This window comes from Oncorhynchus kisutch, linkage group LG17, assembly GCF_002021735.2.
Source record: "Oncorhynchus kisutch isolate 150728-3 linkage group LG17, Okis_V2, whole genome shotgun sequence".
In the NCBI taxonomy this organism is placed as follows: Eukaryota; Metazoa; Chordata; class Actinopteri; order Salmoniformes; family Salmonidae; genus Oncorhynchus; species Oncorhynchus kisutch.
Genome location: NC_034190.2, coordinates 31,270,642 through 31,284,497, shown reverse-complemented (window position 1 = coordinate 31,284,497; position 13,856 = coordinate 31,270,642). Strand labels below are relative to the sequence as shown.

Here is a 13,856-nt window from a genome sequence, read left to right as displayed (position 1 = left end):
AGCCTGTGTTAACTCTGGTCATGTTGATGCTGACAGCTTTATTGTACTACACTCACATAGCCAACGCCGGCCAGGCCACTCAGACAGGACATCCCTCACATATGATGCCCAAAACAGGGCAACACTTGTATGTGTCTGTGGTATAGATGATTGAAAAAATATATACTTTATATACTTAGCTAGAACAAAGCGTACTTTAGCCTCAGATGCCTGTCTCTGTCTTTAGTAACCATTTTACATTTGGGCCCGTTTTACATCGAGGTAATGATCTCTAGCAGTGTAGCACTTGCAGGTTTTTAGCTGCTACATTGGAAGTGTATCCCCGAGGAAGTACAAGCCACTTAATCAAGTATTTACCCTCGTGAGCCAATGGTCAATTAGCAGAAAGTGGACACAGAGCAAAATTTCAAGGTTCAAAATGACACTTTGCTAACCACGGCAATTGTAGCAGGATTCATTGACTACAGTATCACTCGTGGTTAATTACGAATCCAGTGTAGCGCGTCTAACTTATGATGTTAGATAAAACCGCACTAAACGCATAACTTTGGCTCCCTCTTGAGTAATTTGGTGTATTTTTTCCCCATTTAGTTCCTGCCAATTCAGCTGCTACTCTTCCTGGGGTCCAGCAAAAATAAGGCAGTTATACCATTTTTAAAAACATTACAATACATTCTCAACAAATTTCACAACACACTAAGTTTGTGCCCTCAGGCCCCTACTCCACTACCACATATCTACAACACACAAAAAATCTGTGTATCGTGCGTATGTATCGTGTGTGTGTGTGTAGGTGTCTGTGCCTATGTTTGTGTTTGTTGCTTCAGTCACCGCTGTTCCATAAGGTGTTTTTTTAAAATAAAATTGTACTGTTTGCATCAGTTACTTGATGTGGTAATGGCTCTATGTAGTATTGTGCGCTTCACATAGTCTGTTCTGGACTTGGAGACTGTGAACAGACTTCTTGTGGCAAATCTTGTGGGGTATGGATGGGTTTCCTTGCTGTGTGCCAGTGGTTCAAACAGACAGCTCCTCCACTTTGTGCCAGGAGAGATTGGCATGCATATTATTGTTAGCTCTCTGTACATACAAGGGCTAGCCGTGCTGCCCTGTTCTGAGCCAATTACATTTAAGTCTTTCTTTGTGGCACCTCACCACACGACTAAACAGTAGTCCAGGTGTGACAAAACTAGGGCCTGTAGGACCTGCCTTGTTGATAGTACTGTTAAGTATGTAGAGTAGCGCTTTATTATGGACAGACTTTGCCCTATCTTAACTACTGTTGTATCAATATGTTTTGACCATGACAGTTTACAATCCGTTTAGTCACCTCAACTTGCTCAATTTCCACATGATTCATTATGAGATTTAGTTGAGGTTTAGTGAATGATTTGTCCCAAATACAATGCTTTTAGTTTTTGAAATATTAAGGACTAATTTATTCCTTGCCACCCATTCTGAAACTAACTGCAGCTTTAAGTTTTGCAGTCATTTCAGTCACTCTTGTAGCTGATGTGTACAGTGTTGTCATCTGCATACATAGACACTGGCTTTACTCAAAGCCAGTGGCATGTCGATACTAAAGATTGAAAAAAGTAAGGGGCCTAGACAGCTGCCCTGGGGAATTCCAGATTCTACCTGGATTATGTTGGAGAGGGTTCCATTGAAGAACACCCTCTGTGTTCTGTTAGACAGGCAACTCTTTATCCACAAGATAGCAGGGGGTGTTTTTCCAGCAGCAGACTATGATCGATAATGTTAAAAGCCGCACTGAAGTCCTAACAAAACCACAATCTCCCCCACAATCTTTTTATCATCAATTTTTCTGTAATTTGTGTAAATGCAGTGCTTGTTGAATGTCCTTCTCTATAAGTGTGTTGAAAGTTTGCCATTTTGTTTACTGTGAAATAGCATTGTATCTGGTAAAACATTTTTTCCAAAAGTTTACCACGGGTTGGTAACAGGCTGATTGGTCGGCTATTTGAGCCAGTAAAGGGGCGTTTACTGCGGCGGCAGGTAGCCTAGTGGTTAGTGTTGGGCCAGTAACCGAAAGGTTGCTGGATAGACTCCCCAAGCTGACAAGGTAAAAATCTGTCTTTCTGCCCCTGAACAAGGCCTTAACAGACTTGCCTAGTTAAGTAAAGGTTCACTTACTATTCTTAGGTAGTGGAATTACTTCTGCTTCCTTCCAGGCCTCACTCTACTCTGCTCTTTTCCCTACAGAACTCTGAGATGTTCTCCCTGGTAACAAGCCCCAGCGGAAAGCCAGAGGAGGGCAGAGGTCGCTGCCCCTATGACCCCTACCAACGTAACTCGGCCATCACCGTTGGTAAGAGATGACTCGCAGGAAGTGGAGGGTAGTTAAAAAACCACAGGACAGAGCCTTTAGACAAGGAAATGTAATTGGCTATGGGCAATGATGACATCATAGCTTTAAACATTCTCCAGGAAGTGTGCCATTACCAACCAATGATATCAGACATGTTATGGTATACTGGTGTCTACTCCTTTTTAGATCTGAAAGGATTTGATAGGTCTGAGTTGTATGGTGAAAATTTCACCCAACCTATGAGAAGGCACCATCAAGCAATTAAAAACATTGCTTGAAAAAAATCATTTCAGATCTACAGGAGTGCCTATGGGGATAGGGATCCATGTGGGATTCTTAGTCTCTTCGATGTCGTCACATTTGTCCCATCTCATTGTAGGGTAGGGGTTACGAGTAGTGTGTGGTGGTAATGTGGTGGCGTTTTAATCTGTGATGGTGTCTGAGAGAGAGGAGCAGCAGAGGCTAATATTGCCCATAAACCCTTGGCCTGATGTCTTTGCCTTTATGTGGGCGGCATGTGACTGCTAGCAAACATTTACAGTACCTGGTGGAGGGGGTTTATGGGTAAGATATGTATTTACATATGTATCCTGATTAGGCTTATTGGATACTTTCATTGGCCATAATTAACATTTTATGTTTTCGAGATTGTGATTTCACTGACCAAGAGGGGGATGTTTTAAATGTCCCTGGATATGACATTCATAAATAGTCATTACGCCTGTCACAACAGGTTGTGAGAATCTGTCCCCAGCAAAGCTTGCTGTTATGACAGCTGAGACGTACTACGCAAGGTTAATGGTTAACAATGCACACATCTTGTATTTGGGTCATGTCCCTTGCAATAAATATCACGTCTTGACAGAATCTCTCGTCACCTGCTAAGGTATTGTGTCTTGATGTGCATGGCCATTTCCAGTACATTATATAATGATTACATGCACGGACTGTACAATAATATTTTTCTTCCTCTGAACATGACCTTGTTGTCATCCAAAGCCAGTACATTTCTTTAACTCTGTCATTTAATAAAGGTATTGGACTCTGTTAATGGTGGAGGAAATTTTCAGCTTTGGCTCTTATGTCATTCTCCTGTATGTTTACTTAGATTCACATACCTTGTACTGGATGACACTCAGTGTGTGTGTGTGTGTTCAGATGGAGAGCTGTACACTGGAACAGTTGCGGACTACATGGGAAACCGGCCGGTCATCTCCCGCCACCTCAGCGAGGGCAGCCATGTTGATCTGAAGCTGGATGACACTTTGGGCTGGCTGGAGGGTACGTGTCTGCAACAAACTACTCATGATGTATAACACAGATCCCCAAGGCGCTTAAATACACTGAGTGTATAAAACATTAGGACGGCCTTCCTAATATTGAGTTGCACCCCCTCCCCCCCTACTTTGTAGAATCTCAAATCTAAATATATTTTGATTTGTTTAACACTTATTTTGGTTACTACACGAGTCCATATGTGTTATTTCATAGTTGTGATGTCTTCACTATTATTCTACAATGTAGAAAATAGTAAGAATAAAGCAACCCTGGAATGAGTAGGTGTGTCCACTTTTGACTGGTACTCTACATGTGACCTATTCCACAATGTACAGCTAAAAGGAAATGTGCATTTTAAAGAGCTACATTTAAGGAAGTAGTTTATAAGTCTGTTGGTGTTGGTTAAACCTCCTAACCAATACGTCTGGACTGCGTTCAAATGATTCCTTTGTTAATTAATTTGCCTAACAAGCTTTCAGTAACACACTTATCTCTCGATTAGTCTAGCCAATTGTTCAATCTTTTTCTCCAGATCCCACTTTCATCAGCTCCAACTTCATCCCCAGTGAGGAGAAGATCTATTTCTTCTTCAGCGAGGTGGGCCGGGAGTACGACTTCATCGACAAGTTCACTGTATCTCGCATCGCCCAAGTCTGCACGGTAAGAGATGCATTATTGTGTGGTTGTACTTCGAGTGTGTGCAAGATGCGTGTTTAATGATAATCCTCTCAACCATTTCCTGTCTGTCCCAGAGTGACATTGGGGGCCAGCGTACCCTGCAGCGACGCTGGACCACCTTTGCCAAAGCCCAGCTCCTGTGCCAGTCTGACAACGAACTGCCCTATAACGTCATCCAGGACATCGTCACCCTCCCGCCACCTGAGGGCGCCCCAGTGGACGACACTCTCTTCTTCGGCATCTTCAGCTCTCAGTGGTCAGTAGTTTAGACATTCGCTATGAATGGGATTAAGTCATCTGACATCTCCTGTACGAATGGCAACCGTTGTTTCTTGTGAGCAGGTCTTTCAGGTCTGTCACCAGATCTCAACCCAATTGAACACTTTCTGGAGTGGCGCCTGAGACGGCATTTTCCACCACCACATCAACAACAAAACAACAAAATTATAGAATTTCTTCTGAAAAAATGGTGTCGCATCCCTCTAATAGAATTGTAGAAACTATGCCAATGAGCATTGAAGCTGTTCTGACAGCCCGTGGTGGACAACACACTATTTAAGAATGTTGGTGTTACCTGTACCTTGCTAGAGGATGACCAGTCCCGGTCATGTATAGTATAGTATTATGAACTCCAAATTATATTTGAATCCCAGAAAAACATTTGTCAAACAAGAACACCTTTTTAAAAAAAAAATATGTTTTACTAGCTGGCATGTCTTTTTGAAACAAGAAATGTGTTTGTGCTTTAAAAAATTGCATGACAAGTTCCTTTGCCAAGTTAAGTTATTTACTTTAGCTGCTACCAGATTGTAGCACGGTTGTGACCGCAAGTGTCTGATGTTTGTGCACTACTAGGTCAGTGAACTCAGGGCGGTCGGCAGTGTGTGCGTTTCGCCTGGGCGACATCAAAGCAGTTTTTGCAGGCAACTACAAGGTCCTGAATCGGGACACGCTACGGTGGAGCATGCGGGTTCAGGAAAAGGTCGCCAACCCGGGAGAGGTAAGCTGTGACTCCGTCTCGAATGACAAGAGGTCCCCTGAGGGTCAGCAGAAATAAATTAGCTTGTTAGCAAATTGACTTCTTCAAAGAGATTGGATGAAAGGAAAATATAATTAAGAATTAAAAACAACTTCTGAAGACCCAACGGAACAAAAGCTACTCAGACCAAACAATGCCGGGTGAATGCCTTGTTTATAATTGCCTAGGTAAATGTTAGTTACGTTTCTGATTTGTTTACAGTGTTGTCTCCCCATGATGTATTGCATAGAGGATCAATCAGCCATGCCTAAGATCATAAGCGTGGCCTGGTTTGATGTTCAGTAAAGAAGAAACTTCCACACATTTAACTTGGCATAACAAATGTGATATCGGAGATGTACGACTTTAATCTCCTTTTATTCAAAGTTTCTTCAATCTCCTTAGCATACTTGTTGTGGATGACTCCCACACAGGCCAATTGACATACAGCTGGATGTAAAATCCCTCTCTCTCCGTCCTCTCAGTGTGGCCTGCACAACGCCTCGGACAACACCCTTCGCTTTGTCAAAGAGAACTTCCTTGCGGACGACAGCGTACACCCTGTGGGGCGAAGCCTGACCATGGTGTCACCTGACCAGCGCTACAGCCACGTGGTCACCCAGCGTGTACAGGCCGCCAACGGCAAGAACTACACCGTCCTCTTCCTGCTCACAGGTACTGGACATTGTTTTCAACCGGAATCGACCTAAATATCAATGTGTCACTCGGTACATGTATGCACCATTACCGTGTTTAGTCATTTCTGCTCAAACGCTTGCTTTCAGAATCGGGCTACCTCCACAAAGCAGTGCTGCTGGAGAAGGGTGCCCACATCGTTGAGGAGGTCCAGGTCTTCGAGCAGCCTCAGGCCGTGAAGAACCTCCTGCTCTCAATAGCCAAGGTACCTTTCTCGTCATTAGGTATTCTCCATCTCAAGTCAGGTACTCATCCCACTTTACCCTCGCCTCGCTGTCACATTACATTTGAAATGGCTTCTACACCACAGGGGCCTGCTGGCACTTAACATTAGCACTTCAGCCGCGAACGATGCAAACAGTGAATCTCCCTGTCGCCAAAGCTCTCAGGGGATGTAACCTTGACATTAACTTCGCCTGTCACATTCCTGTGTGCGCTGGGTTTGTCTGCTCTCGAACCCCACCAATATGCCCAGAGGTCTAAACCAATCACGTCACATCTGCTGGTGACTGACCGGTGGACATGGCCTGGGGAGTGTGTGTGTCACTTAATGGCTACATGCCTTCTGTGAAGTGCGAGATGGTTGGTTAGCAAGGAATAGACACAAAGTCAATTACACATGCAGAAACTCTGTTAAACATCTTTATTACCACTGCATATAATATTTCAAGGTTTTATCTAACAGCCTTCCTCGCAAATAATGAAATGCTGATGACAAATACAATTAAATTTTTTATTACTGTTTTTTTACTATTGTTAAGTGTACACTGTAGACCATAGTGTAGGCTAAATGAACAGAAGCTGGTAAGGTTTTGCAGGACGGTGTGTCCGAGGCAGGATGACCGTAGAGAAGGCCATGGTATTAGCACCGATAAGCCCGCTCTCTCGGATCTGCTGCACGAAAGAGCGAGTGAGAGAAATAAGCTGGAGAGCTGTCTGTCTATGATGTGTGTTCATGACGCTGCGCTTCAGTGTGACAAATGTATTCAAGGTGTGAATGCGTGTGTGCAGTATGGTTCAGCGTGTGTGCGTGCAGTATGGTTCTGGCTCAGCGTGTGTGCGCAGTATGGTTCTGGATCAGCGAGCGTGTATGTAGTATGGTTCAGCTTGTGTGTGTGTGCGTGCCGTATGGTTCTGGTTCACCATGCATGTGCTGTCTGTTGAAATCATAATTTATTTATGTAGGTAAGACATAATGTACTGTACATGTCACGTAGGGGTCACAACACACGTCGCAGAGAATCTTTGTTCTCTGACTGAACCCGAAATATGGTTATTTAGCAGACACTTTTATCGGTTGAAGAAGTGCTTATATTCAGTACGTGACCTAGACCCACAGCCCCAGTGTTGAGAGCAACACACTTCCAAGACTAACTGTCAAAATTTGCTTCAATTAATCGTTCTCGTAAATAATACCCAATAAATCAGTTTGTTCCTTTGTTCATGTAAGTGTATACTAATGCTAACATGTTTCTATCCTTATCCCCCTATGTTGTTTGCCATAGCTGTACACCAGTGGTCACCAACCGGGTTGATTTCCAAAGCATTTCTGTAAAAAAAAGAATAGTCTTGCTTTCCAAAAAAAAAACTTATTTTATTTATTTATTTATTTTTTGTGCTGTTGGTGGTAGGTGCACTTCAATCAGCAGCCCTAACGCCGGGAAGGAAAGTGTGCCCATTTTGAAGCATTTCATGTGTCTGACGGTAGATCTCCGCCTACCCGGCAGGCCCAGAGAACAAATCAATTGCACTTATAGGCCTACCGTTGGCCAATCAGATATCCGTGTCTGCACAGTTTCCTCGAGCCATAGACTGTAAAAAAAAAATAAGCTTTGGACACACAGCAAAATTGATACTGTGAGATTTCAAAACTTTTAAAATCATGACAAGCTAGAGACTCAGTGAATACAGAAAAAAATCTGCTGTTTTTATAAGTAATATATATATATATATATATATATATATATATATATATATATATATATATATATATATATATATATATATATATATATATATATATATATATATATATATATATATATAAGCCCCGCCAAAAAAAAGTTCTCTCTACTTCCACTTACTACTGTACAACCAGCACTGCAGCTGCAATCAATGAGTACAGCAAAGTGCTCCGATAAGCTTGCCTTGTTAATATTAGCGGCTTGTCTTTGTTAAAATCGAGGAATATGTAACTTTCTCTGGTCATCGGAGTAACATGAAATGCTGCTCGAGGCAAGAAAAGAATGCAGTGCGACTTGAGTTTCGCCATCAGCTGGAAGACTGTCCCCTTTTCTCAGCGGAGGAAGGGAGAGTGGAGGGAAGGTGAGTCCCGTGAGAGGCAGCCTCACCGCTGCTCCCTCCCTCCCTCCCCTAAGACTGACCATTCGATGCAGGCTATTAAATCCAGTAAAATAAAAACTAACGTTAAAAATACAAATCAATCTGGGCGGTAGATCTCTGCTTGCTTTTGGACGCAAAACTCAGAAAAGGTTGGTGACCTCTGCTGTACACTAACATTAGCGACTTAGCACTAACGCTATCCTTCCACCCCCACCCCCCCACACACACAGGGTGTGGTGTTTGTGGGCTCATCCGAAGGCGTGGTGAGGGTCCCGGCCTCCAACTGCTCCTACTACAGGAGCTGTGCAGAGTGTGTGCTGTCCCGGGATCCTTTCTGTGGCTGGGACCCCTCTGTCAAAGTCTGTACCCACACCACCAGCATCCAGGGCAACGTGTGAGTGTCATACCCCGTCACGTTCCATTACAACCACTCCACCCAGCAGCTAAAACACCAATACACTGTAGGATTTATAGAATGTACCATGGCAAGCGTAATATACAACTTGCGTAGAGCCGGGTGTAAGGAATTACTTTTGGATAAAGGCTGTGACATTTTAGATTTGGTGGAATTCATGTATTTCCTTCAGGGCTGGATTTCCTGATGCACAAGTACAGGAGTAGGATTAATGTTTCTTGAAAACCGGCACATACTATTTAAGAAAAAACTGAATATTTATTTAGGGTAAGGTAAAAGGACAAGGCAAAAAAATCTGTCCTTCTGCACCTGAACAAGGCAGTTCAGTTCAAGGCAGAATTTGTTCTTAACTGACTTTCCTAGTTAAATAACGGTTAAATAAAAAATTAAATAGACAAACATTGGCAGTAGAATGGCCTTGAGCGTAGTGACTTTCAATGTGGCACTGTCAGTTCGTCAAATTTCTGCCCTGCTAGAGCTGCCCCGGTCAACTGTAAGTGCTGTTATTGTGAAGTGGAAACATCTAGGAGCAATAGCGGCTCAGCCGCGAAGTGGTAGGCCACACAAGCTCACAGAACAGAACCGCTGAAGCGCGTAGTGTGTAAAAATGGTTGCAATACCCTGCAATACTCACTACCGAGTTCCAAACTTCCTCTGGAAGCAACATCAGCGCAAGAACTGTTCGTCGGGCGCTTCATGAAATGGGTTTCCATGGCCAAGCAGCCGCACACAAGTGGTGTAAAGCTCGACACCATTGGACACTGGAGCAGTGGAAACGTTCTCTGGAGGGATGAATCACGCTTCAACACCTGGCAGTCCGATGGACAAATCTGGGTTTGGTGGATGCCAGGAGAAATGCTATCTGCACGAATGCATATTGCACACTGTAAAGTTTGGAGGAGAACTAATGGTCTGTGGATGTTTTTCATGGTTCGGGCTAGGCCCCTTAGTTCCAGTGAAGGGAAATCTTAATGCCTCAGCATACAATTACATTCTAGACGATTCTGTGCTTCCAGCTTTGTGGCAACAGTTTGGGGAAGGCCTTTTCCTGTATCAGCATGACAATACCCCATGCACAAAGCGAGGTCCATACAGAAATACTTTGTCAAGATTGGTGTGGAAGAACTTGACTGGCCTGCCAGAGCCCTGACCTCAACCCCATCGAACAACTTTGGAACGCTGAATCGCCCAACATCAGTGCCTGAGCTCACTAATGCTCGTGGCTGAATGGAAGCAAGTCCCTGCAGCAATGTTCCAACATCTAGGGGAAAGCCGTCCCAGAAAGGGGTGACCAACTATTAATGCCCATGATTTTGGAATGAGATATTCGACGAGCAGGCGTCCACATGCTTTTGTCTCTTTATTGGGTCATGTGTAATTTATTGGGTCCATTTTATTTTTATGGAGTTAATCAAGAAGTAACCATTGCGCTCTACCAGAAGTTTAGTTTGTGTGTAAAACCTGTGGATTCAGATGAGCAAAAAAGTGTGATGGGTCCGCACTCAAAGGGGCGGCAGGGTAGCCTAGTGGTTAGAGCGTTGGACTAGTAACTGAAAGGTTGCAAGTTCAAAACCCCGAGCTGACAAGGTACAAATCTGTCATTCTGCCCCTGAACAGGCAGTTAACCCACTGTTCCTAGGCCGCCATTGAAAATAAAAATGTGTTCTTAACTGACTTGCCTAGTTAAATAAAGGTAAAAATAAATAAATAATAATAAAAATATCACAAAGCTTACTTCATTTTTTTGTTACTAGATCAGGGATAGTGTACTCAGACGTTTTGGCTTTGCAGCCTTGTTCAGTGTGTAGCTACAAATCTCTTGTACCAAAAAAAACAGACATTAAAGTTAACCAGAATGTAAACAGGATCTTTGTATGAACAGACGCACAGAATATATCACACAAACTCACATACAGTGCATTCGGAAAGTATTCAGACCCGTTGACTTTTTCCACATTTTGTTACGTTACAGCCTTGCTGAGCGAACATTATTTTTTTTTTTTCATCGGTCTACACACAATACCCCATTGTAGCTTGCATACAACTTGATTGGAGTCCACCTGTAGTAAATTCAATTGATTGGACATGATTTGTAAAGGTACACAAAGTACTGTGTAAACGGTCTGAATACTTATGTAAATGTGATATTTCAGTTTTGTATTTTTTTATACATTTGCAATTTTCAAAAAACATGTTTTTGGTTTGTCATTATTGGGCATTGTGTGTAGATTGAAAAATAAATAAATCCATTTTAGAATAAGGCTGTAAAGAAGGCAAAATGTGGAGAAAGTCCAGGGGTCTGAATACTCTCCGAATGCACTGTACACACACGTAAAAACAAAAAAATGCACACACTGACAGCGTTTATCTCCTCTTCTACAGAGGCCAGGATGTGGATGGAGGGAATGTGCAGGAGGCGTGTGCGTCGCCCATGATGCCCAGATCCAGGTTTGGACTGCACAAAGGAAACGCAGGTGAGAATCACTAGTGTAAACAGCCTTCATGCTTACAGGGAACTTTGTAGACAAACATCTCCATGCTTATCCTATTATCTATCTGCCAGACTAGTCTATAGATGGATACACACTGCATTGTATGTGTGTGGGCTAGCCGCTAACTGCCATAACTAGCATCTGGCTCAATCTGAACTTGGGCCTCAGTCAGTGACTCCTGAATTCTGTTAGACTCCTTTCCCCCAGGCGAGCTGGTGTTGGTGTTCCTGAATGAGGTGGTGCGACTGCAGTGTCCAGAGGCCTCGAGCCTGGCCCACCGCCACTGGGAGCGACCCAACAGCCACCTCTCCCCGGAGCTCTACCTGCAGCTGGAGGACGGAAGCCTGCACTTCCTGGCCACGCCCACAACCCTGGGCCACTACCTGTGTCTCTCCACAGAGAACGGCTTCCAGCAGAACCTGGCCATCTACCAGGTAAAGCAAAAGAGCAGCCCCACCACTCAGGCCACTGCCCCTGGCGTGATGCCCACCCTCCCCCAGAGCCCAGCTCTCCCCACAACCACCCAGGCCCTCCCCCGAACCACCCAGGCCAGCTCGGGAGGATGGCTCACCCCGCCCTTGATGTGGCCCAAGCAGACCGAGCCGGAGCCCACCGCGCCGGCAAGTGAGACTCGGGCCACCACAAGGCGGACCAGCAGGAACTTTACCTTCTGGGTGGAGCAGTCGGAGGAGACTGAGGTGAAGTCACTGGGAGGGGACAAGCTGCAGCTGACACTGGGGCAAACCTACCTGAAGGAGCTGGTGGTGGTATCTGTACTGCTAGCATGCTGCGTCAGCATCCTGCTAACCATTGCGCTGTACGGCATGAGGCAGCGCTGCCGCAGTAGGACGGCTCCCCAAACCAACGCCCCAGGGAGGGACTTGGAAAGGGGTGGCCGTCAGGAGCGGGAGGCCCTCCGGGGGGGTCAGTCACCGCACAGCAAAGGCAAGCGGAACGGGCAGGCGGCTCACAATGGCCAAGCCAACGGGGTTGTGTGTAACGGCACGCCTAAGGGCTCCAACGGGCATCTGCCCAACATCCCTATCTGAGCACAGTCGACCGTATTCACACCCTAACTATTGACAGTATCATATCCACTCTTCCTGAGAGCAATGAAGCTTTTACATGGTCGCTCTGAGCCATGGGATTTTACATCAACACGGCTAACTGCAGCACTCTGAATTGTGTGGACTGTCATGGCGGGGAGAAAGACTGTTTGGCCTGATAGACTGTGGTAACTCAACTAAAAGGACACTGTTTTATTCTGGTACGATACCAGCCTGTGAATCAAATGGGCAGACTGATAAACATGACTCACTGCTCTTATGTAATATTGTGTATTATATTGTGCTGTATATACTTTGGATTTGAGGATCAATCGACTAGTCTGTTTTTGTGTATTTAATGAAAGAGCCAAGAAAGCCGATGTATCGAATGTACACGAAGGACTGTCTCTCTACACTGCCACCAAAAAAAACTGAATTGGTTCCTAAACAGATTTCTCTTCCACTAACTATTAACTAATGTGTCCACTCAAATCCCAGGCCGTGTGGAAGCATATCGCGAAGAACACAAAAACAGCCTTTTCTGTTCGATCAGTGTTTTTTTTTGTAGCATCAGGTCTACATTGCTAAACTACTTTCTTACTCTGCAGCTTCAGCGAAGGTTACGGAGCACGTTGTACGGTACAAGGCTTTTTCCTCACTCTTATTTATTTTTTCCCAGTTTATTTTTGTCATTCTATTGAATGTGCTGCCAATGACTTCAAGTGTTTCCAACTTTCTTTTTCCCTCTCACCCAAACGCACATTTTTGGGAAATCCTGCGGTCTGTGAAGCCATGAGAACATGATGTTGATTTGACACTGTAGGCTGATCTCTTCCAGAACAAACAAGATTATTCTGGTGTTTAGAGACTTTTAGTTTTGTTCATGTGTTGTCAGTGTATTAACTGGACAGAAATCTGAAAATCACTTTAAACCTGTGAAATTGCCAAAATTTGCATTTTGGATGAAAACAAACATGTTTTTTTTGCTAGACAGCTATTCAGAGACTGAAAACAGATGAAAGGTGGTTCATTTTAAGCTGCTTTAAATGATGATGATGATGATGATGAGGAGGAGGAGGAAGACTAATAGTTAAAAAAATATGGTACTTGTCATTGGTACTGATCAAACCACTTTTTCTTTTTTAAATAAGTTGTCTTTATTTTTATACAATCGTATCTTACCGTTCTAATGTTGCAAATAAACAGTTCAATTTGTGCAAAACCAAAATCTGTCATTTGTGTTGAATTTAGGCCTACTGCAGAAAATCTCATTATTTTAAAGCATTTGAACGCCTCACAGTATTATGTTATTAATGTAAGCTTCGTTGAGTAGGATTTAACAGAAAATGGCTCCAGGTTGTTCTCCATATAAATTGGCCATTGTGTTGTGTTGTGAAACAGTTTTTTTTCCTCACAAAGATATGCTTGTGTCCCGTAAGTCTTCATAGTCAAAAGACTGACCGTGTATCAATCTGTGGACCTGTGTAAACGCAGCCTCAGTACCACATGCAAGAAGGTACTTAATGGGCTTGATAGATGAATACATGTTATGGCTTGCTAC

At 43.8% G+C, this 13,856-nt stretch overlaps 1 protein-coding gene across 6 annotated transcripts in view; it reads left to right on the top strand.

Annotated features, from left to right (window-relative positions):
- LOC109907443 (semaphorin-4A-like) overlaps nt 1-13,523 on the top strand; it is a 45,714-nt gene extending 32,191 nt beyond the window's left edge. For 4 of the 6 annotated variants that reach the window (XM_020505406.2, XM_020505403.2, XM_020505402.2 and 1 more), the window contains 10 exons: nt 2,224-2,329; nt 3,488-3,610; nt 4,140-4,267; nt 4,360-4,541; nt 5,141-5,285; nt 5,789-5,978; nt 6,089-6,204; nt 8,573-8,736; nt 11,140-11,231; nt 11,442-13,226. In XM_020505406.2, coding sequence (XP_020360995.1) covers nt 2,224-2,329; nt 3,488-3,610; nt 4,140-4,267; nt 4,360-4,541; nt 5,141-5,285; nt 5,789-5,978; nt 6,089-6,204; nt 8,573-8,736; nt 11,140-11,231; nt 11,442-12,298 — 2,103 coding nt within the window. In that variant the 3' untranslated portion in view covers nt 12,299-13,226. Of the gene's footprint in view, nt 1-2,223; nt 2,330-3,487; nt 3,611-4,139; nt 4,268-4,359; nt 4,542-5,140; nt 5,286-5,788; nt 5,979-6,088; nt 6,205-8,572; nt 8,737-11,139; nt 11,232-11,441 lie in introns of all 6 variants that reach the window. The other 2 variants (XM_031793548.1, XM_020505404.2) reach the window with 2 other exon arrangements.
- Nucleotides 13,524-13,856: the final 333 nt, after the last annotated feature.